At 39.0% G+C, this 25,592-nt stretch overlaps 1 protein-coding gene across 1 annotated transcript in view; it reads left to right on the top strand.

The window, feature by feature from the left end:
• The first annotated feature begins 384 nt into the window (after positions 1–384).
• The window catches only part of eif3ea (eukaryotic translation initiation factor 3, subunit E, a), a 44,160-nt gene continuing 18,952 nt past the window's right edge, over positions 385–25,592 (top strand). The window contains exons 1-8 of the mRNA XM_022673753.2: positions 385–533; positions 2,649–2,766; positions 2,902–3,019; positions 8,879–8,921; positions 9,609–9,713; positions 20,755–20,880; positions 21,452–21,576; positions 25,462–25,588. Of these exons, the coding sequence (XP_022529474.1) occupies positions 444–533; positions 2,649–2,766; positions 2,902–3,019; positions 8,879–8,921; positions 9,609–9,713; positions 20,755–20,880; positions 21,452–21,576; positions 25,462–25,588 (852 nt within the window). The 5' untranslated portion in view covers positions 385–443. The remainder of the gene's footprint in view (positions 534–2,648; positions 2,767–2,901; positions 3,020–8,878; positions 8,922–9,608; positions 9,714–20,754; positions 20,881–21,451; positions 21,577–25,461; positions 25,589–25,592) is intronic.

Genomic DNA, 25,592 nt, shown 5'->3' with positions numbered 1-25,592 from the left:
TAGTTGTTTTGTTTTATTTTTGAGTTTTAATGGGTTTTACTCAGCATTTAAGTCAGTTAAATGTCCATAAGTTTATAATATATCAGCTACATTTTCTGTGTTAAAATGCGAACTCTTAAAGCATTGCTGTTATTTAATAGTCAAAACAACAGTTTTTGAGTTTCCTGAAAATGTGTTATTTAATGAAGGTGTTGATACGCTAGTTTAAACTGAGATATTTTTATTTATTTATTGTTTATTTAAATACGTTTGAAAAACGTTCGAATAAAAAACGTTTATATTAAGAATAATTTTTTATAGGTGAACTAACACAGCATCACATCTTGGCCCTGCTCTGCCCTGCCCTGCTCTGCTCTCCATGCTCAGCTCCTCTGTCTGCGCTCAGTAGCAGCTCGCCAGATAAAGCTTTACTATTTTGAAGCGGGTCCTTTTCCGTGACCAACATGGCGGAGTACGACCTGACTACTAAAATTGCTCATTTTCTGGACAGACATCTGGTTTTCCCGTTGCTGGAATTCCTCTCCGTTAAAGAGGTACAGACTACATTGGGGTTTTAGAGTGATATATCTCTGTACAGCGCTGTTTCTGCGGTCCGGGAAACTCTTATCAAAGCACGTGTGCTGGAGCACCCGTGTTAGCGTTAGCATGCTAACTAGCTAACCTAGCTGACCAGCCCAGCTGCTCAGATAAGCTAACGCTAACGCTAGCTCACCCAGTTAGATTAGCCAGTGCAGTTTTGTTGTCTCGGAAAGAAACTCTAGAAATAATAACATTTTAAAGGGTTGAGACCGGTATGGAGCGCTAGTCGAGCTTTAACTACAGCAACTGTTTGCTGTAATATCAGAGGAATGTTGTATGAATAGCTCTACGAGTTCTGGTTCTGTTGTTGTTGTGCTAGGCTAACAATAGCTGCTAAATGATGAGCTGATTTTACTCCGTGCTTATTCTAACGTTCAGCTCATTTCCAAACACGTTAACCTGATAGTAAACTTGCTCACTAGGTTGCCAGTTTTGGACGAAGTAGCTATTCTAGCCTTACATAAGACTATGTAAGATAACTAAACCAACTTAGCTAACGTTATATTAACTTGAATTAAAGTAGAGAAAGTTAAGAGCTAGCTAAACCCAAAGGAAATGTTAACGTTACTCCAGTAACAGTAGTTACATAACGTTAGTTAGGTTAGCTAAAAGTCCCCCATTTATACCTTTACTGTAGTATAAGTACAAACGTATATCTCTTCAAATGTGCTTAAGTATTCAGAGCAAATGTACCGTGGCTCTAATGTCCTGTTATCATATTTAACAGACTATTCTTAAGTAGTCAGACACTGATGTGTGTTAAAATTAGCATAAGCTCAAAACACTGAAGGCAAACTTGTTTAAATTAACGTTAGGTAGAACCATGTGGTTATAAACAACTTTTTAAAGTTTTGCTCTAAGATTTACTTGCAACAAAAAAAAAGCTAAAAAGAGAATACAACTCTAGTTGAAAAGTTAGCTAGAAGTAGGGGTGGGTGATATGGCTCTAAAATAATATCACAATATTTCATGATGTTTTTGAGATAAGGATACTCTTGGCGACATGACAAAACACAGAATTAAAAAAAGAACACTACTGCAACAAAATGAAAATATAAATATTGTTGTATACAATATAATATGGCACACCCATAACTGAGACTAAGAATTGTCATATTTGTAACACAAGTCAATGATCCAGAATGTCATGATACTAATAATGCACTTCAAATATCTCAATATATCCAGGACTAAAGTACAATAAATGATACTGGACAGATATAATCCGTCTCTAGTAGATATATAATGGAAAATGAGAATAGTGTGAATTGAAGGCACCGAAGACAAACTTGTTTCAATTAGGTAGAACCAACATTGAAACATAGCTAGCTAAAAAAGAAAATATTAAGCAGTCAGGCACTGATGTGTGTTAAAATTATCATAAGTTTAAAAAACGAACAGTTTTTGTGAGCAAGTTTTGCTTTAAGATTTACTTGCAACATAGCTTGCTAAAAAAAGTTGGTTAAGCACAGTTTCACCAATAAGTTTTCCTTTATTAAAACGGTACGTACGGTATGTATTCCATATGTATATATTCCATAATTCATGCAGGCATGGGCACTGACGTATGCATACACTAGGTAGGTCTGTTCAATTGATCAGAACAAGTTCAAATCGAAGTGTACACTTTTGCCTGAATGAGCTTGTATTGTTTCTTTTGATATGTTGTGTTTATGCACACAAAAAATATATATATATAAAAATAAATGAAAAACTCACCCACAATTAAAATACCTCAGTGAAGTACAGATATACAAAAACTGCCTAAGTAACAAATTACGTTCACTTTGTTGCCATCCAATATTGCCAGTTAACTGAGTAAAACGATCATCCTAATATGTAGTGAAAAAAGAATAACTCTATTTATTAATTCTTATTGCTGTTGACTGAAGTTGGCTACTAGCCAAGTTGATTCAATGGCATATTTTCTGTTTTTCCATTGCATCTTAAAAATGACACTTAAGAAAGAATCTATCCGCCGCACCCCTGAAGGTGTTTAGGAGCTAACTTCATCAACCATCATCAGCACCGCAATCCCACCAAACGCTGTTATGTCACTTTCTCTGCAGATCTACAATGAGACGGAGCTTCTTCATGGAAAGCTTGATCTTCTCAGTGACACCAACATGGTGGACTTTGCCATGGATGTGTACAAGAGCTTGTACCTGGACAAGGAGATACCAAACTGTGAGTTGCCTGTTCATTGCATGAAGTATTATTGAGTACTGTCCTGTTACAGCAGGTATTTTAGGACCTGGTTCATGACTGGTCATTACATTTTGAGTTGAGTTACGCTTTGTAATCTTAATGTAATGTTTTCAGCCCTGAGAGAGAAGAGGACTGCAGTTGTGGCCCAGCTCAAGCAGCTTCAGTCTGAGACAGAGCCTATTGTTAAAATATTTGAGGATCCTGAGACCACCAGACAAATGCAGTCAACAAGGTGAGCTTATATAACTTGCTAACAAATCATTCTCAGCTTAATAAATCAAAGTCACAGCTTGGCAGTAATTTTACTGAATTTTGTGATCTTTTGTTTTTTGTTTCCAACCATAATCTGAAGAATTTTGGGCAGATTGGGAAATATTGCTCAACTGCTTATACAAGCTAGTGGGAGGGTTCTAAAAATTGCTGTATAAAAAATCATCCGGCTTCGATACATTAGCTAATAGATGCCTACGTGCTCATTTGGTCTCCAGCTGCTGAAGGCAAGCAACATGATTTTAGAATCAAACCGGTGATCTTTGGTCATAAGGGCAGCGCCTTCGTCTACTAAACCACTCGGAAGTATGGCAATATTATAAACATTATTATGTATAATGTTTTTCAATAAGTACAATGTATCAATATTTTCTTAAACTTTTAACATATATACATATTTCAAACATCAAAGTTCGAAACTGTGAAACTGCTTACATTGTTCTGTAGCCTGCTCCATTTTCTGTGCTGTTCAGCTGTACAGAAGTAGTGTTGTCTATTCATCAGATTGTTAGATACTGGCCCTGGCTGCGATGGAGCTCCTCCTTTTTGGTTGAAGATGTTCCAAAACGAATCGCATTTAGACTTGTTTAAGCGTCTCGTTTGCAAACTACAGTCAGAGTAATGGTCCATGCTAAAAGGGAATAACCCTGTGTGTTGGTCAGCATAATATTTCTCTTTTAAAAACTTCATGAACTTTGAAAACATGTGGGCAAAACGCAACAAGATCCTGTGGTATTAAGGCTATGTTTTTGGTGATGACTTTGCACTAATTAAAATATTTTAGTCAAACTCAGTGTTTACATTTTGCTTAGTTTCTTGGCAAGATGTTTTTTGGTTTGTTAAAGACAGTTCTGTCTATCAAGCATTTTAAAATGTGCAGATTAAAGAAGCGTGTTTGTTTAATAATTATTTTTTTTAATTAAAGTCTCTCCTCAGGTCAAAAGGTCTTGTCCTGAAATGTTCTATTGCATTTGCTAGAATGAAGATAATCTTTGTGTTTCAGCTTTTACTCATTTCTCTTTTAGATTATTTGTAGCACAATTTATTGTATAAGATTTATAATTAACTACAATATTGTATTTGGATCTCCGCCACACACTAAATGTAAAACCCAAACGCAAGTATGTTGATTTGTGTAGTTTGTTGAAACAATGGATGTGACTTAATTGTTTTATCCTTTGCCAAAATAATTTTATACATGCAATGATTAGGCTGCCAAGAGATCAGATAAGATTTGTTCATGTTTTCTATATATTTTTTGTCATCACAGGTTTTGGGTGTTCTGATGGTTCTAAGCCTCTGTGTCTACATTAAGATTGAAAATATACAATAAAATCCAATTTCTAATTCAAATTTATATTATTCATGTGAAAACAGTTATCAGTCGATCTTAAGTACAGGCGATGGTTCTGTATGCATTTAAAACAATTAAAATAACCATTTAGATGCTTTAATTTGCATGAGTTAAAATTACTTTGATTAGAGAACCTTTTTAAACCTGTTAAATTACGGGTCAACTCAGCAGAATCAAAATTTATTTAAATACTTTGGCTTTAGTGTTTTATAATGATTTTGACAGCCTTAAGCCGTCTGCTGGGCTTAATTAAGTATTAGACATGTATATTACCAATTTATTATGATTAAAGTGATATGTTAATATGTTTATGTAGTACAAATAATAGAGGGTATAAATGGTTTAAATATAAAATTAAAGTGTAAAAATAGAATACTTAGGCCAAAATTAAGGCCAGTTTTATTGATGTTTTTTCGTGTGAATGGAAAACTGTCCTAAGTGAAGTTTCTAATTATGATTTCAGTAAATCCTAATTAACATTAAATATTGGTTATATTTGTATCTACGTGTTATTGTAGTAATGTTTTAAGTATTTAGTCTGATCGTTAATAACAAAATAATAGTAATTTAAAAAATTATACTGCTTTTCAGGTAAAGGGACATTTTTGTTGCAGAATAAAGCCCTGAAATGCAGATTATTTTTTCTAAGTGAAGCTGAAGAACATATTTTAGTTGAGCACACAAAAAAAAGGAAATACATTTTACGATAAATTGAGTAGTCTAACAATTAATATTTGGGTTAATTAATAAGAAAAATACTTATTAATTGTAAAAAAAAATATATATATAGCATATAGTGCTGGACGATATGGCCAAAATTTATATCACGATATATTCCTTAAATTTCGGTCGATACGATATAATTTCGATATCGATAAATACTTTGAAGGCCTCAGAAAAAGAATCCCTGCAATCTCTGCAGCTTGCACTGCAAATTTAAATTATTATTTAACTGTGTATTTGCACTTTTTGTATCAATCTATCTAATGGAAATCTGTACCTACTACTGTATGAAAATGTTTTTTAAGTCTTTGAAACCTCCTTTCACAAAAACTTTAATACTTTAGAAATAAAAGTAGTCAAAATAAATCAATGCTCAATTTTATTTGCATATAGCAAAATAATAACATGACTTCCCTGTCAAACATAAGCCTATATAACTATTACAAATAAAAATAACTTTAAATGACAACAGAGGCAGAGCTTCTTATTCATTGTAAACAAATTTAACAGATTAAAACAAGTGTTTTAACTAGGATATATAATACAAGAAGCCTTTATATACATAAAAGCAACAAGATTTTCCCGTCAAATAAACAAACCTATAGGATTTTTCAACTATAAATAACTTAGTGACAACATAATCTATTAAAGTGCTTCAGCCAGAATACAAGAGGTATTCAACATGATATCAACGGCAAATAAACAAACCTAAAGGATTCATAAACTTTAAATAACTTAATTTCAACATAATCTATTAAAGTGCTTCAGTCAGTATAAGGAAAATATTGTATGTAGTGAAGATGCTTGAGGTGGTGGAACAGATTAGATGTATTAACGTTACGCTGCTTGTCGGCTCCACTCACCGGCACAATTTGCAGCAAAGCGGCAAGCGAGCGGAGCCGCGGCTGGGCGAGCGGAGCCGCGGCTGGGCGAGCGGAGCCGCGGCTGGGCGAGCGGAGCCGCGGCTGGGCGAGCGGAGGCGCGGATGAGCGAGCGGACCCGCGGCTGGGCCAGCGGAGCCGCGGATGAGCGAGCGGACGAGCGAGCGGACGCGCGAATGGGCGAGCGAAACAGCGGCTGACCGAACCGAGTCTACCCTAGCCTTGGATCCGCTCGTCCCGGCTCCGTTTCGAGACATTTTAGATGCGTAGCGGAGCGGACCTGAACCTAACCTAGCCTAGCCTAGCCATTTTAACCTAGCCTAGCCTAGCCTATCTGGCTACGTGCCTGTGTGATTGCGTCATCACGCACTGAGGTAGCACAGCTATGGGGGCTGAATGTGTTTGGCTCTGCGGCGAGCTGACGCCAGTAAAAAACGCCTGTCCGTGACAGATTCTGTACATAATACATATCGATATACCACAAAAGTGATATCACCGTTATTGAAACATTTCTTATCGCGATAAATACCGATATCGAATTATTGTCCAGGCCTAATAGCATATATAGGTGCAACTCTACTTAATAGGGCACCAAACAGTAATCTGCCACCACTTCAAGTTCTGCAGTACTATATAGAAACATTTTTTGTTTCAGAAAGTAGTCAGTAAAGCTTATGATTTTGTGAATATTCTTTTTGATTACTGTCTGATTTGTTTGTAGATGCTTCTTTCTCCTCAGAAATAAAAAAAACACATTCAGGCAGTTTTGTTCGTGCCCATCTGTAACATGATGCGGTCACTTGTTCAGGACTGCTCTTTTTTTTATGTGTGCAACACAAGCAGCGGTTCATTCTGTCTCGATTTGAGTCTAATACAATGAGTCACTTTGTTTCCATAGGCCTGTATTTTCTCAGGAAATCATACAGAATGGAGGTCTGCAGGCTGCGTCTCGGCCTCGTGTGAGAGGCCTTGGTAGGTGGCAGACCTACTAGGCATGGTTTTGAAAGGCGCTTTGCTTTGCGTAGCTTTAAAACACATTTATCACACTGAGGGATTAAGCTGTGGCTTGAGAAGTGGCTGCAGTTTTAATTAAGCTCCTCGGATGCTCGTCTGCTCTTAATTAACGAGCGGCTTTGAAGTTTACTTGTTCAATCTGAATATTTAGGGTTGCGAGGGACATTTTTTTGTCTGGTGTCTCAAGTTGAAATGCCACCAGGAAATCTGGAGCGGGGCTTTTATTTATTTGTTCCTGTGGATAATGGGTGCTTTTTTTCTGTCCACTGAGTCACGTTTTGTGCCTCGGTTTGTTTGCTGTTCTTGTCTCTGCTCTGTTGCTCAGAGCTGATACTGTTTTAGCAGGTGATCTGAGCTGAGATTGGCCTGTTGTTAGTTAGCATTGATGAAACCGGGATGGATGAGTGTAGGCGGGTGTGACTGCGGGTGAGCTGTGTTAAACTGCTGAGGACTGAATGTTCCCATCTACAGAACTTAGCGGCAGCACCTTCACCTCCACAGGGAGGCTGCTGAGGTCTGCTCGGGATCGCTGCCCAGGGAGGAGCTGTCGGGGGCTGACTGAGTATAGGTCTATAGTGCGATTACACACGTGTGCGCACACAGACTTGCATGAGAGCCTGTAAACAACATCACCTAAACTAAGGGATGATTGTTGAACGAAAAGAAGAACTGAAGAAATTAGTGGGGGGTGGTTGAAGACAAAGATGCTTAGTTTCCGGGGCTCCCATAAATGGCCATTAAGGGAGATTGTTCTCCACCCAGCTTCACCAACATCCACCAGCATCTGTTGGATGACCGTATAATGGCACAGAAGCAGTGCAATAGGAGCACGCCTTTATAAACAGTCTTTGAAGCTCCCCTCAAATAAAATAAACTCACGACCTCCTCATTCTCTCTGGGTGTTCAGAGAAGCATGCTTTCTTTTGCTGCTTCTTTAGTGGTTTGGCCACATTTGGCAGGGGTGGAGATGCTGAAAGCATGGTTACCAGCCCCTCCATACCTATTTATTTGCCTGAAATCACAGAATCGTGAGCCACATAAGCAACAAAATGTATTTTTTCCTTATCTTTAATTAGCTTTTTCTTGAAAAATTGTACTCACGTAAGTTGTTTGTTATTGAATTTAGATCATATAATGCAGGGATTGCTTTAAAATAGTTTTTTTTTATTAAAATAAATTGTTTTTTTATTTGGCCAGCTTTTTTTTTTTATTACTTATGTGCATATCAGCATTGTCATTAGCATCACCACATATATGCATGTGTAATATCGGACCAGAATTCCCACATTGATGCATCCCTAATCTGATCTCTTTCCTCTCTTTAAGTTGTGTGTCTTATGATAACCATTTTTTTGCTGATATTTTGTTCTAAAAATAATTAAAGATCTCCCATAATAAAATTTTTATTTAACTGAAATATTTAGTCTCGTCCTCAATAATTAATGGTTCTCAAGCGTTGATGTCCTCGTTATGCTTTAAAAATTATATATATATTGTCAATAAAATACGTTGTCGCCATACGACAAAATATTATCATACTGCTCACCCCTAATTGGATCAGTGGTGTTTTTTTTTTTTTTTTCTTTTTTTTTTTAATCCTAATTAGTGAAGTATTACCAAAAATAAGATGGCATATTAGCTGATTTATTTAAATGGTCTTTTTTCAGACAAAGGGCAAAGTTGAGGTCAGCAAATGTTGATAAGGTTATTTCCATTTGTTCTTTAAACCAGATTCATGGCTGCTGTTTGTGTAGTACAACTTCTTAAACATTACAACTACAAGATTATGTCGAAACCTTAAAAAAAAAAAAAAAAAAACTCACCAAAGAATGTTTTTTCTCTCTTCCAGGGACGGGCGTATGCTGTTTGACTATCTGGCCGACAAGCATGGTGTAAGTAACTCTACTGTCTCCTCCACCGCTGCGAGGAGTTCTCATGACTTCTCGGTGAACTCGGCCTTGTTTTGGGGGGCCGACAGGAGGGGCAGCCCGAGCATGGAGACGTTAAATGACTTCCCAAAACCTTAACTCATTTTCAGGGTTTTTATGGCTTGCAGAAATTTCTGCGGACATTTACATTCTGTGGTGAATTGTTAAGAATAAACTGAACAGCTCGAGACCCGTGGGTCCGGCCGCAAAAATGCTTGGGGATTCTATATTTGACGTGACGGCACTCCCCTCCAACCCCGACATCCCACTGACCTGGGACCTGTCCTTAATGCACCTCAGTTCACTGGCCCTGGTGCTTTTACTGCTCGAACACAGGGGTCATTCACATTAACAACCTTCACACTGCCCCCTCCCAACCCCCACTCGCCCTGCAGCTCTTCCAGACTTTTCACTGACCACCAGCGAGCGACTCCAGTTCTTTAGACTGAGAAACAGAGTGCTCCCACCATTCTCAAACATTGTTTTAGCTAGCCTCCTCCCATTTGTGGTGTTTGAGTAAGGTCAGAGAGTTAGTTCTGTTTGGTAGTATTTGCTATTTTTTTAATTGTGTGTTTAAATTGATTTAATTTAGTGATGTTCCAGAATAAAATCTGATTTTTATATATATATATATATCTTTTTTTTTTGCAGTTCCGCCAGGAGTATTTGGACACGCTATATAGATATGCCAAGTTCCAGTATGAGTGTGGGAATTACTCAGGTGCAGCCGAATACCTCTACTTCTTCAGGGTTCTGGTAGGTCTCATCATATTTACAGCTTTTTTCATTTGTCTTGTCTTCATTGGGGTGGAATTATGACAGGAAATTAACTCCACCCTTTTAGACATTTAAATGCATTGTTATAAGGTGCCAACCCACCGAGTTTAGTCCCAGCCACCCACACCCACACCCACACCCACACCCACACCCACACACACACAGTACATGCTGATCCAGCCAATCCAGATAAGAATATACTGTACTATTAAGCAACTGTGTTCATAAGGCTCAAGTGCAACATTACGGGTTCTTCAAAGGTTCTTCACACTCAATCATAGTTGATGAAGACCAAGATGGCTGTTTATGAATAGTATACAATTTTACAGACCTTTATTTAGAAAGGCAATGTAATGTAATTCCTATTTGTCCCCACAGACTAAAACTATGAACTTTTGCTATTAAAAATTGAGCAGAAATAACAGTTTAAACTGGTTACAGAAACCATCCACATGGAATAGCTCACTTTAGTTTGTTACCCAAAATATCAACAGTACATTTCATTCTCTATATAGAGTTCACTGTCAAACAAGCATCTCAAAATGTAGTGTACAGTTGGTGTTTTCCAGTGTACACCACAATGTAATACAGAATGGCAGAAATACACAGATGGCACCTGACAGTAGTTTTATATAAACATGTGAAGGCATTTAAGTAAATAAATAATGCTTATAGTAGTGAATTGACAGTACCTACATTTTAAAAACATTAGAACATCATTTAAAAGTTATATACATGTTTGTTTTCATTTGTGTGTGTAAGCATCCTAATTCTATCATGGATCTTTCAAAATCAGTGATGGACTAGCCTGCCATGCAAGAGTTCATCTGGCAGTCATGTTTGATTTGTTTATGCGATAGAATATAAATACACAATAATGAATAATGAAGTAGTGTTTTTCTGAATATAGTGTTAAAAAGTCTTTTGACTTTTCACCAGTCTGTTCACTGTGCAACAAATGACCCAACACGTGAACCATTCTAAACACAGCTTCAGTACATTCGATTTCAAGTAGAATTATTCAACTTCATAAACTATAAAGGACTCCTGATGACACTAATGTTAGATCCTGATTTTTCAACCACTTCAAGTCCTTTTCTCACAAACAGAGTTGTCTTTGATGAGTTCCTGTGTGGCTGTTAATTAAGGAAGAGCATTATTCCCTTGGCAGAAGTAAATTTTCTTTATGTTGTGCCGTTTCAGCACTGGACAGTGCCAAGTTTTGGGCATGCTGTTAAAGTTGTGTTTTTATGAATATAGTCACTGATGAATTTATCCGATTTACAGGTTCAAGTAACAATTTGTACCTTTTTATTATGTATTACTGAAATTTGGAGGTTTTGCCATCCATTGTTGATTTGTTTGGCTGGCATAGTTTTTTTCTTTTTTTTCAGCAGCTTTTGTAATGGGATGAGACTTGAGAAGTGCTTGTTTAGTAATTGCTTGTAAAGAGTGAGTGATCCTGTCCTGTTAACATCTCTGCATGTCTTTAGCACTGAGAGATCCTGGTCAGGGAGGTTTTATTGGGCCCTGTGCTCAGTGGCAGACCTCATAGTCATAATCTGACTTCTGGCTTCTTGCTGGCAGGGCTTATGTGTGTCTGTCTGTCTGGATTATTGATGGCGAGGCTGTGGCCAGATCACACTTTCATGGTCAGGAGACCCTGACTTGTGTTATGTTTTGTGTGATGTTCCATTAGAACTTAAGACATCATAGGGTTCTACTGAACGCATGATGACATTTAGTCCATTTATTTTGTATAGTTCATTAAGTTCCTTTTTTTTATGTTTTCATTGCTTCGGTGCAGCGCACACACACTTGCTTCTTGGACTCCTTCTTGGTGGTATTAAAAGTTCCCAGCTTCAGTAGGACACTTCTTTTGTTTTGTTTGTTTGTTTTTGTCTGGTGGAGAATTTGGGCAGAGGTGCAGCGAGGCTTTGGATTAAATAATTTTCACCAGTGGAATACTTTGGAAATCAGATAATACCAGAGTAGGTTTGTGGGGGAAGATAATTGCAGTTCACTGAGAGTACTGGCAGTATCCACGTTACACATGCGTACTTCTTATTTCCTCTATAAACAAAGGGCTCATTGCTCGGGCTCTGGTGTTTGTGGCTTCTCTCCCACTGCCTGCAGAAATGAGTGAAAGATGAACTTGCGCTCGAGAGTGGCCGAAGTGCAGGGCTCCGTGAGTGTGTGTGTGTGTGTGTGTGTGTGTGTGTGAGTGTGAAAGAAAAAAAAAAAGCCTGGGAATAGACAGACTCTGACCTGCTTCAGCTTCCCCTCCTTTCCCGAGGCCACACTGTGAGGAGGTAGTGCTGAAGAGAGGTACCCATTGTCACCACTGCCCTGGGCTGGGAGCGTGCTGGAGGCTCCATGCTTGGCTGAGTTATCAGACTACCCTGGTGCTGAGTGTTTCTCACAGAGCCATTTAGCCAGCCTTCTCACATGTAATGTACTCTCATTATTCAGACTGCCGGACAGACCCGCACTCAAGGATGATTCATTAGCGTCTGAAGGAAATTGTCCTTATGTGGTGAGCAAAGTCAAACACTTGGTAATGAATACTGCCAGCATGGCTTAACTTTGAAACTCTGAAATTATCATTTTTGGCAAAAATGGAACAAAATAAAACAGTTGTGAAAAAGCTAGACACACATTTTTAGCTAGATTTTTTTTCCTTTTTTTAAAAGAAAATGGAATTGCACAATTAATGGCAATTTCGAAATAAGTATTAAACACTAAACAAAGCACAGTGCTACTATTATCAAACATTTACCTCAGCACACCTACCTGAGCAGTTCAGTTTAAGTAGTATAGCTACTTGCCTCATCAGTGCAATTTTGGTAGTATATTTACCTCAATAAATGTAACAGTGTGTGTTCATAACTGTCAGTATGAGTGAAATATACACACAAAGAGAGGCAGCCACTCTTTGGTAGACAAACACATACTAATGCTACATTAGCTAGCTAGCCACCTCAGCTAATGTACCTCAGCTCAAGCGTTGTACAGACCGTGTCTTTCAGCTAGTGAAGATGTTGAAGTTTGTGAAGGTAGTAGACTGATACTGATTTACTGTTGCCAAAAAAATCAATACAGCACTGCTTAAACTGTTTTATTCTATTCTTCTTATAGAAAACGTTGCACTTTATCCAGTTTGCTTTTTAAATATGCCTTACTGCCCTCGTTCATCCACAATAATTGGATTTATGAAGTGTTTGTTGAGTAGTCATGCTGTTTGTCTATTTGTTTGCCTGTATGTCCGTGGTCTTTGTGGCAGCAGAAGGGAAGGAAGCCAGGACAGTCATGCGTTTGACTGTAATGTACAGCTTGAGACAGTTTGCATTAGTTTAGAGATCTGTCAAAATTGTATGCAGAAGTGTTGTGTGACTGAAGTTTAAGTAATAGGCGTACTTATGATCAACATGCAGACTTTCATTACTGTCTGGTCCATTACAAGCCTCTAAAGAAAAATTGAAAGCTGTCAAAAACAATGTTCGATAACCTCTTAGCTGACTCACTAATTAATAAAACAGATCGTAAAGCAGCAGACGTCATTAATGTCTCATTTTTACTCATTCGGTTTGCTTTAGAATTTGGCAGAGAAGGAACGTAAGTGCATACACCATAAGGAAACATGATCTTACTCACTCTTGCTATTCTTAATCATGTTTTAAAATTTATGTGCTGCCCAAAGATCTGTAACAATCTCTACTTTTCCAGAAAAGTTCACTCTTTATAAAAAAAAATAAAACAGAAGGAGGTGTCTGATTTATTATGCTATTCGGAAGGAAGATAAAGGTTACCAGGAACAGTAAATGATAGGAAATTTGGAATAATATGTAATGAGCTACACACGCATTCGATAATCCATCCACATCGAATGCTAATGCAGATTTTGCATAGGGTGTGGAGTGTTGAGTGCATCCCATAGCAGCAGAAAAAATATTAAAAAAAAGGAATGGGTCTGGTGATGTGGCTGGCCATGGCTTAGTATATTTGTCTTTATATATAATGTATAGCCAATGGATGTAGGACCTAAGTAACATAACTAAGATAAAACTGTGTCTGTAATAAAGACCAATGGTAAACTGGCAATGAAATTGTATCTTGCACCATGACACCAGTATTCTGTGAAAAAGTACAGACATCTGCTATCAAGTTTATTTTATTTTTTTATTTTTTTCTCTTCTCTTCCACTGAATTTTGTAGTGGAGCTTAAGTCTTTCCTAATTACTCAGGGCACGAAACAGAAAAAAGTCTGAGACAAGAGGATGAGACAAACTTTTTATTTCTAGAAAGCTTAAAAGTTGCCATAATGTTCTATTTTGCACACATCAGACACGCTGAGTAGGTGAGCCCCCTGTACAGAGAATTGTTTACAGTGCTGCCGCTTAGTGTAAACAAAACCCAAACTGCTCTAAAGCTCTTTTTTTTTTTTTTTTTTTTTTTTATTCCTTCAACAGCCTGATTTCGAGCCGCTGCTTTGTTAACCATCATAGCATCGTTAACCATTATAGAACAAGAAAAAGAACGCAAGAAAAGCCTTTTAAAATTTCATTTAATCACAGAAACTCCTTCGCACTCAATACCTGCCTTTTACTTTTTTCCTCTTCAGACTCCTGTTTATTCCTCCCTCCTCACTCGTTTGCGCGGGACCTCTCATCTCCTCAGACGGACCCTAGTATGGGAGAGGTTAGGCTGCAGAACTCATTTAACGTGGGAAACGCAGTCATTTAACGGAGGAAGCCAGGCTTGCAAAATCCAGACTCGAGGTCTTGTTACAGTGCAGGCCCAGTGCGAAAAGAGCAACTTATTCATATCATCTGTTAATGCAGGGATTGGATGTTGAGAATAAAGATTGAGTGTCCCGTCGGATCTCCAGCACAGTAAATTTATTGTTGCTGGTCAGTCAGTGAAAATGTGCCTGTTTGGGGAAGCAGTGGAAACTTAAGGTAACTGCTGGAAAAACCCAGGTATTGAAACTATTCTTGCATGGCCGCTGCTGAAAGCCAGGCAGTGTGCAGAAAGCTGCCATAATGACATGGAGATTCGCCAAACGTAGCAGGCAGGGACTTCCAGAGGGAAGAAAAAAAACAACACATTTAGAAATGAAAGTTTGACCTTTTATATTGGCAGCACAATCCCTTTATGCTTATCGAGCGGGGTGTCCCGTCCTAAACATTGTACCCTCATTTCTCATTTTCATTATCACTTACAGGATTTATTTATTAAGTGTTGAATTTTGACACTCTAGACTCTAGACGTTTTATGTACATTTTTTTTTCTCTTTGGCTACAATGTTTTGCTGTTTTCTCATTCAACCAGAAAACCAAAAGTACCACTTTTTACTGTTTTTGGCTAGATAGTTTGGTAGCTTAAATAATTGTGGATCACTTGTATATTAATCATGTTTAAAACATTTTTACAGGCTAGTAGTCAAGGATGAAGTATTTATTAGGCAGGGCATATGTGTATGTTTTAATAATTTGCTGAAGGTAGGGGTCCCAGGGTTCATTCACAGGGTTCAGTCCCAGGGGAGCACATGTCTATATTCACACCAGTCTAGTTACTTAAGTTCCAGCCTGCACATGTATAATGAAATATTATCCATTCTGTCATCAACCTGTGGTGAGAACCTATGGTAAGTTCCTTGTATATACAGTGCCTTGCAAAAGTATTCGGCCCCTTTGAACTTTCCAACCTTTTGCCAGATTTCAGGCTTCTTGTGAAGAATTAACAACAAGTGGGACACAATCATGAAGTGGAACGAAATGTATTGAACATTTTTAACTTTTTTTTTTTTTAATTAAAAACTCAGTTCAAGTTCAAGGGGGCTGAATACTTTTGCAAGGCACTGTAAATCACACCTGTATGATAGTATTGAAGGTTGACATGTTTTAGATCTTGTGTGTGTTTTCTGAACTTATTTTGGATATTGTCTGCACTTATACTTGCTGGACATTATTTGACTGCAAGGGGAAAATGTGTTAGGAAAAAAGAACACAAGCAGCAGCCATGACCGCAGCCTTGACGTGGTTGTGGAAATCAATGTACCCTGATATACAGCTCTGGAAAATAATTTAAAACCACTTCAGTTTCTAAATCAGTTTCTCTGATTTTGCTATTTATACGTATATGTTTGAGTAAAATGAACATTGTTTTATTCTATAAACTACGGACATTTCTCCCAAATTAGTTAGAGCATTTATTTGCTGAAAATGGGAAATGGCTAAAATAACAAAAAAGATGCAGAACTTTCAGACCTCAATTAATGCAAAGAAAACAATTTCATATTCATAAAGTTTTAAGAGTTCAGAAATCAATATTTGGTGGAATAACCCTGGTTTTTATTCACAGTTTTTATGTATTTTGGCATGTTCTCCTCCACCAGTCCTACACACTGCTTTTTGATAACTTTATGCAAATTGTGCAGAAAATCAAGCAGTTGTTCCTCTTGATTATATTCCAGAGGTTTTCAATTTGGTAAATTCAAAGAAAAACAATGATTAAGTGGTCTCTTTTTTTTTTCAGAGATGTATTTATGCTTATCTCTACTGTCTAGATGTCCATGTCTTGCTTGGTGACATGGCACATGAAACAGCTCTGTTTCTTCTCTCCTTATAAGTCTGTTCAAACATTGATACATTTTTCTGTCTCTTTTTGTTATTGTTACTAATAATAAGTATTTATTTTCTGAGGTTAGTGCCATGGCATGGCTCCTCTGTTTATTGGTGCACTCTTCCTGAGTTGACGGTGCTAGTTTGGCTGTTCTGTGTTAAGATGTTAAGTGGGGTGGCTTAGTGTCTGGAGGCCGTTTAGGTCTTTGTGGACCTGCAGAAGACACCTGCTCTGACATCCTGCTTGAGTCACCGTCTCCCTGCAGTGTGTAGTTATCACGGCTTCCTGTGCCTCACTCCCCTCACCAAAGCCAGTGGTTGCAGGACTGTGCTTTAGCCTCTTGGCAGTACAGCATGCCTGCAGCTGATTATCTTAAGTTTTGTCTCGTTTTTGCATCATTAAAAACAGAAGATTTTGTTCTTTTGAAGTTGACCGTTTACAGGGATGAGTCTTGTTAACTAGATGTCTTGTTTCGTTAGCTTGGGCAACTTTCTGTGATTATTTAGAAGTTTCTGCTTTGTTTTAAATGTATGGGTGATTTATTGCAGTGACCAATAGTCGTCTTTATTTGAAATTTAAAAGTTATTTAACTTAAGCCATTGATGACAAAGTTGACTGGAGTTTAAACAGTGACACTTTATGGCTATTTTTGTAGCAAAAATTTTGGTGAATTATTTGTATATTAATCCCACGTTCATTTAGGCTATGTTCACATTACCAAGCTGAAGGGACTTAAATATATATTTTTTCATGGCTGTGTGAATCGGCCAAATCTGATTTATTTATTTTTTTCCAGATCAGTTTGAGTCACTTTCATATGTGGTCCTAAATTGAATACGTATCTGCTCCACGGACATGCGACATGACGGTGAACGGTCAAATCGAAATTCATGCATGTTTTTGCTTTTACGCATGGGCTATGTGCTTCTCGCTCTTTTCCACACATCTCTTGGTGCAGCTGTGCAGCTAAAACAGCAAAAGCAAACCGCCTGGCCTTTTTTCACCTCCTCGACCTGAGCATGAACCATGCAAGACCATCTGTATATTTTAGGGCTGCACGATATTGGAAACATTTTGCTGTAAAAATGTTCCTTTTTTTCGACGATATAGATACTGATATTAAAAGCCTGTTAAATGGCTTTTTAAAAGGTACATAAAAGCATTTTTTTAAGCTGTAACTGGAAATATCTGTGCAAAACTGTGCTGGATTGAGGTGCACAGATTTCGACACATGTTTTTACAAGCACGTGTCCAACCATGTGGATATAGAGACAATGCTGTGTATCTACTTCCTGCATTGCACTTGCCTTAAGTGACATTGCATGTCCTTCAATGTGACATCGCTATGACTATGCTTAAACGATGCTCTAGTATATTTAATGATTTGCTGACCTCATGGGACCCAGGAGTTGGGACCTCCAAAGTTAAATTTGAGTCTGGCCTTGTTTCCCAGTGTCTGGTCCCTGTGTCCGGTCCCGGAGTCAAACTTGAGTCACGTGCCAGGGTCAGGCGCCAGAGTCTCGATTGGTTACCCACTTTGCTTAAGTTACTTAAGTTTCAAGTCTAAATTGTAAAATTTCACATCAAATCTTGGTGTGCTGATGTGCCTTGACAATGACAACATATGAAGCTAGCTTAGTGATTTGAGCATCAGTGAGCATCCAGCTAGCTTAGTGATTGGCCCTGTAATTGCCCAAAGCTCACCCATGCCTGGGTTCTTTTTGTGGTTTGTTGAGTGTGAATGGGCACAGCAAATCAGCACCTCCCCCGACTTCATCAACTTATTGTCTGCACCTCTGTAGGAACAGTCGCTTTGATTAGCTTCCCACTGCTCCTGCCCTATCCCTGTGACCAAGCTGATCAAAGCTCCTGCACATGTGTTCAGGACGACAGCCGCCGCCGCCACAGCGGTAGCACACTCACTTCATTAAAAAGCCTCAGTCAAGGCACTGCGCTGAGGTCAGTGCAGGGCCACAGTTCTTTGGAGAGCTCTAGCCCCACTAAAGTGCAGCTCAGCACTCTGGATATGTGAATGTGTGATGTGTTTGTGGGTCGTTATAGACAGTGTGATTTATACTGTTTTGATGTTGGCTTCTGTGCTCCCCTGATGCTGGAAATATAGACTGTGGAAACAGATCAGTCCTCAGCTTCTATGAGAAAACAGTAGTTGTAACATCTTAACTTTTAGTGGTTCAGGAGCATTCTGATCCTCTGTTCCTTGCTGTGTTCCTTGTACTACAGTGCTTTTGGGAAATGTTTGGTTAGTGTGACGTGTCCTTTTAGTGACCCCCAGAACCTCCTCCTGATCTTTTGATCTGACTAACTGAACATTTCCTTTGACATAGCTAGCGTTTGACCCTGAGCTTAGTTACAGCTCCCTTGTTTAATGCATGCCATTATGTCACAGACGGGCCGGTCCTTCACCTTTTAACCTTGAGGGACCTTTTCAACTTAACCTCTTGTAGGAGTGCCTGTTTTGAGTTGACTTGCATAAAGTGTGTGGGGCAGAAATGCTTGAGATTCAACCTTCAGTTTGGTGTAGAGTTAAATACTATAACCCTAATGCTTTAATGCTATATTGTTATATACTTGTAAATTGATAAAAATGAGTTTATGCTAAAAAGATGTAATATCTGTGTTCAATCCAGTAAACATAAGGAGCCAAACTCAGGTTGAATCTAATTATAGTTGGTTTCGTTTATTAGTTGATTTGCTGTTACACTCACATCCGGTGTATACTAGTGCTTCACATTTTAATGTATAGCACTACTGGTACCTGAAATTCTGTATCAGTACCCGGCTCTACAGCCTTTTAGTACTTCATTGTCTTGCACGCACAAATAATGACCTGAAATAAATGAGTTGTTATTAACAATAAATAAATACTTTTCTTTTGTCCATTTTTTCTACAGATTATTTTCAGATATATATTTGGTGCCCCCCTAATATTTATTCTACAGTTCTGCCATATTGTCCAGCTCTATGTACAAGCAAAAAGACCATGATATAATACAGTGTATCTCTTGTGGGGACTTGGTTTTTGGGCGGTTGAATACAGGAAACAGGAATTGGAAAATTCCCTTTTTTTTATACCCCCACTTTTTGGAATAATGTGATCACATGTGATCACTTTTAGCTCCTCATTGCCCTGACTGTGTGTTGCGATAAAACTGACATTTGGCACCAGTTGATTTGATGTGAATTGGTACTCTTTAGTACAGAAGAGAAAAGTCTTGGGAACCCTACCCAACAGTTTGATTAGCATTTTTTTTTTTTTTTTTTTTTTTTTGCTTGAGAATGTTTTTAGTTTGCGATTTGTAAAATGTGAGTCTTGGATGCGTAAGCCCAAAGACTAAATGTTGTGCAGCAGCAGCTGAAACACATTCAAAACTGACAAACAAAGATTTGACTGAAACTAGTCTGCTTTAGGCCAGTTGGATTTGGTCAGTAGAATCTTAGAAATCCTGATGAATCAGAATTGACGTGTTGTTCATTCTGAGACCTGTGTACTCTAGCATTGTTTTAAAGTTGCAACAAAAAGTAAACAACAAAAATCCAACTTTTTTTTTTAGCTGGTAAGAACATACGCCCAAATGTGCTTTCAGTTACCCCGGTAATCTGAATGGTTTGTGGAACAGGGCTTGTGTGACACGGTGGTTGCTTTATCACAAAGTGCAGCAAATGAGGTTTTATAAAAAGCTAAACAGTCTTTCATGATCCATTTTTCTCTCCCTGTCAAGCCTCTTTCCCTAAAGATGACTTGGTTTAATCTGTTTATCCGCTGTGAATAAATCAAACGGTTACTATATCCAGCACTGGTCCCACTCCAGCCAAGGAGCAGGCCTTTGTTTTCAAGTTTTAAACTTTTTCACTAAGGCAGGGCAGGAGTCAGGAATTCCTTTTTTTTTGCTGTTGAGGTTTGGGTGGCATTCTAATTATGTGAAGTATGTGGCATCTGAGTGTGTTCACAAACAAAAATAAACCATTACATAAACTGTGCGTTTCAGTGGAAGGTTGGTACATCAAATCCTGGGAGGACTAACAGGCTTCAGTGTTTCTTCCTGGAGTCAAGGAGTTGACCAGAGTTGCTTTAGGGTTGTTGCACTTTGGTCTCTACACTATGGGTGATTTTAAGGCTGCATAATGTAATGCAGTGTGTGCATTTTCATTAGTCTCATTGCAAGGCATGTAATATCTCTCTAACCGTACACATCACGCTGCAATTTACAATTCACAGTTTTTTCAGAGGGATTTTTTTCCAATATTGTGCAGCCCCACCCTAATCTCTACACCATCTAGCAGTGGAGCCTTGTAAAAAGCAGCCCTTGCTCATGTTTAACAAATGAGAGTATGTTGTGTGCTTCCTTTCTGAGTGTATGTTGTGCTGTTTGTGCAGGTTCCTGCGACCGATAGAAACGCGCTGAACTCCCTGTGGGGCAAGCTGGCCTCCGAGATCCTGATGCAGAACTGGGAGGCTGCCATGGAGGACCTCACCCGCCTGAGGGAGACTATCGATAACAATGTAATGCCCCACCACTCAGAATTCAATACTGCACTTGGATTCCCTTACATAGGCTGTGATATTGACCGCCTCTTGTTTCAGCAAAGCACCACCACTACTGCTGCTTGTGCTGCTGTTTCTCTCTCCCTCTCTCAATCTCTCTCTCTCTCTCTCTTTCTCTCAATCTCTCTCTCTCTCTCTTCTTCTATCTTTTGTTCCTACTTTTCTTCTTTCTTTTTTTTTTACCTGCCCAACCCCTCTTTTCTGTTTACAGCTCTTGCAAAACCTTAATTATGCAGTTATGCTAAGTGACTTTGATTTTTAATGGAAAATAGATAAGGAAAAGTGGTGAGGGGGTTTGGCTTGCAGAAAAGTAGCCTCTTTTTCTTGTTTTTTGACCTTTTAAACTTCTCTGTTGGACTCTGATTAGTTTGAGATTATATGGCCAGCTGAAGCTGAGCCATTCACCTCAGAGAGTCAGTAGTTCAAGATGCCAATTGAACAAACCCATTGACCAAATATACGAAGAACTCTGATCCTATTAAGTAACTTTTTTTCTCTCTCTCTCTCTTTCTGTCTGGTTTCCCATCAGACCGTGAGCTCTCCACTTCAGTCTCTTCAGCAGAGGACATGGCTGATCCACTGGTCTCTCTTCGTCTTCTTCAACCACCCCAAAGGCCGGGACAACATTATTGAGCTTTTCCTGTACCAGCCACAGTAAGCACCTTCAGCAGCTGCATGTTTCTCTCTGGAATTTTATTTGGCTTCTGTTTGCTTCTAATACAACCCCACCACAGTCCACAAATGAAACTGCTGATGTTGCGTTCACCAGTCCAGTGTTTCAGACCACTGCTTTAGACTCCCCCGTGCACCCATACAAACACACACACAGATGAGGAAACCAACACATTGATGGGGCCCAAAGTGAAAACAAGCCACCAGGGTTTTCCTTTTGTCCACTGAAAATAAGATACAGGCTTTAGAGACCAACTTTTTGAGCTGAATGGACAACTACAATATTTCTCATCACATAATACTTTTTCATTACTATTTAAAACAAATAAGAATTATAACTGTTGCCCGAAGACCCTGCAACATGGCCTTTCTATAAGGTTCCCATTGCATTTAAAGTTTGTATTATTCTGTCGCTCTGCCGTTTAAGGTAGTTTTGGACCAGATTCTTTCTTTCTTTCCAGATTCAGTTATGCCACGAATTACCTGTAGAAACATGGTGAATCTTAATACCCTTGTCATGTTGGAGCAAAAGAGAATCAAGCAATTTTGAAACTATTTTTTATTTTTAATCTATTGTTATGCTTATAAAATTTAGCTAAAAAATTCTCTAAACTTTAGTTTTAAGATCTTGAGAAAAAAGGATTTAATTTGGGTCACATTTTTACCATCTGCATTAAAGTTATAGTTCCAGTTTTAAATAGAATGCAGCATGCTCTGATTGATTTATGTACTTCAAAAAAATCTCCATGTTTTTATATAATAATTAGTCAACTTTTACAGGCAATTAAACTATGCTACTAATGCTACTTACAAACTAATTGGCCAATATAGATTTAAACTTAATAAATTACTTATAGAATGTGCCACCATTGCAGCATGCAAAGTTTCAACTCATTTGGATAAGTGGTTGATGATAAGTAGATTTTTTATATATATATAGCGCGCCACCTATGCTTAACTTTATATGATACGTGGATTTCTTCTACAGACTCATGTCTCGAACAAAACTGCTTCGAATCACTCAAATCCATGTTAACAGTTTTGGTCTTTAGCCATTTATGTGAACTAAGCTCTACTCCAGGAGGACTTTGTTTGTACATGGCTCCATTTCTTGATCAGGGGACTCGCCTAATATATATTTTTGTGTGTGTAATCTATTTTTTTTTAGTCCCCTGTGTAGTTTTGTTTCCCTAACCAAACCAATCTGTGCTTAACCTAAAGTGTATTCCACCACAAAATTAGGCTTATCTCCACTTAAGATACTTTCCCCCTCAGATCCTTACCAGCAGAGATGATTACGGCAGGCCAGACCAATAATTAGTTGTAAGTTCCCCACCATAGTGCCTGTGAGGGTAGCCTGAGATTGCTTGTTTTGCTGGAGCAGGCTGGAAATCTCAGTGAGGCTTGGCCCTTTTCTCCCGTCGGTGACCGCTTGCTTCCTTTGGGCTGGGGCCAGGGCCAGTGACCTGTGGCTGTGAGCCTGGGCTGGATGTTTGACCCGCTGGCTGAGCCCACAGCGTAGGCTTCACTAAACCTTATCCGCTTACTGCAGCCCTAATTCAAGACTTTGAGACAGTTCCTCCGCTGGCTTTAGAGCAGCCCTTTGGACTTAGGTGCTCATTATACCAGCGGACTCATTATTCTACAGTAAACTTCTTAAATAGGTACTCCTAATTTGCGGTTAAGACTCCTCAAGTCGTGGATCTTTCCATGTTGGCCAGGTTCTTTTATAGTTGTTTTCTAAACAGCGCACAATTCTCTCGCCTTCACTGCCTCGAGTTTATTTTCAGAGCTGCAGGCCTCCGCGAAAGTTCACGCACTAGATCCCACGAGTTAGTCCTAATGCGCAATTTATTGCATTTGGATACATTGCATATCATCAGTTACCACAATAGAGTTATGTTTGTATTGATTGATGGTTTAATTTTGAGAAGAGCATCGTTATTTATGATGAAAAATTGCTTTGACCCTAAATGATAAATCCTTGTTTTTTCTATTTTTTTTTTTTTTTTTTTTTTTTTTTTAAACCAATCATTTGGTTGTTGTTATTAAGCTGTACTGACATTTAAGCTGAGGTCAGCCTGAAAATGTTCTGGTTCAGTTTAGCTGGCAAGTGTTCCAAAGATCTGTCCTCGAGCTGAAGACGATATTGATGATAGTCACGCTGTGTAGTGGGGAGACAAACGAAAACAAAAACTGAAAGTTTTCATAGAGCGGAAAAACGATCCAGAACTCTGGCTATCACATTATACATTCCGTCCAAGGGCAGTTAGAGCGCGAATCTTGTCATAAGATGACCTATGATGTAGGTGCAAACAGGAAAGCTAATCCTGAAGTAATACTATCCTGACCGTCGCAGAGTGGATTTGGTGTTTCACTTGATTTACCTCTAATTCCAGCCCCCCACATGCATCATGAAATTGGAACTGCTTAGACGCTTGTTCTCTGGCCATGCTTTTCTCTCTCTCTGTTTCTCTCTCTTTCTCTCTCTCTCTCTCTCTCTCTCTCTCTCTCTCTCTCTCCTTCAGGAGTTATACATTTAAAAGAGCTGGGCAGTAAGATATTTTGTGTTGTTACTTTTTTTTATTTTATCGACAATATTTTCTTAAGCATACTAAGGATGTCCTCAATATTATGAGACCACTGATGAACACTGACCCAACTGAACTGTACATTTCTTTAGAAAGATTGTTTAAAAAAAATAATAATAATTTGAAGATATGCAGCTAGAATTTAATAAACAGTACAATTATGAATCACAGTGCTAATGTTTTTTTTTTTGTAATATCTTTAAATATTGTGATTTTTACTGTCCACCTCTAACACACAAAATTTATTTTGTAGCCTGTTAAGCTGTTTCTGAACAACATAATCAGCCATTGCGGCCATTGGGCTTGTTAAATAATCCTGTCTCTTTTTTCACTGGTTTTTTTTTTGGGGGGCAGAGGGTGGTGAGGGGTTGCCAGATATGGCATCATGACTCATGCGAGCAGACTGGCCATCGGAGCCCCCTCTGGAGAGGGAGTAGGTGTAAGTTAATCAGGAGCGCAGCATGAAGTGTTGTGGTTTGCCACGGACTCAGACGACTACAAAGGAAGGAGAGAGAGGGAGAGAGAGCTCGCGCTAAGCTGGCCGGGATCACACACCGCCGAAGCCTGCTGCTGTTTTTAGCCCCGACATCTGAAGTGCCACAGGGCCCCTTGTCCCTTTAATTGTTTCAACTAATTAAACCATCCGCTAGCCGTCCCCTCCTTCGGAACATGTGTTTCTCCATCCTGACCCATGAGAGGGCTTTAGGGGCTGGCCTAGGCCAAGCAACTCAACTTTCTCTTTGAAATTTAATTTGATCCTTGTTGGAGGAGGAGGAGGAGGGGGCCGAGAGGGTCAAAGATGTTCGTTCAGATACTGCAGGCACCGAGGCTGTCCTTTGAATTGACTCGATATGTTAAGTGCACCTCAAATGGAGCTCTCAGGCTTATGACAAGGCATCTGTTGTATGCGTGGTTTTCTCCCCCCCCCCCCCCCCCGCCTCTCTTATGAGAGGGAGCTAAGGTCTGTCCCCAGCCTGCAGAGAAAGAACTTTGTCTTGGATTGTAATGGCAGCACTACTCAACGCCCAGTCTCGCGCTCAGCCTACAGCTAGTTGACCTGTGGCTGAAAAACAAGCCCCTCATGGGTAGTATTTCAGCTACTGGCCAGGCCTGTGGCCAGTGATCCGTATCTAGACAGGGGTTTTCCTTCTCTCGCTCCTTCAACAGTGAACAGAGATGCTTTCACCGTTTCCATGCCTGTGTGTTCTGTCTTGGCCCCCTATTAACCATAAAGGACAGCTGTCTCTAAAATGTTTTACTCTCCTGTGTTTTCCAGATATCTCAATGCCATTCAGACCATGTGCCCTCATATTCTGCGCTACCTCACCACAGCGGTCATCACTAACAAGGATGTGCGCAAGCGCCGGCAGGTCCTGAAAGACCTGGTCAAAGTCATCCAGCAGGTAC

Source organism: Astyanax mexicanus, chromosome 6 (assembly GCF_023375975.1).
Source record: "Astyanax mexicanus isolate ESR-SI-001 chromosome 6, AstMex3_surface, whole genome shotgun sequence".
Classification (NCBI taxonomy): domain Eukaryota; kingdom Metazoa; phylum Chordata; class Actinopteri; order Characiformes; family Acestrorhamphidae; genus Astyanax; species Astyanax mexicanus.
This window is presented reverse-complemented; position numbering and strand designations above follow the sequence as displayed.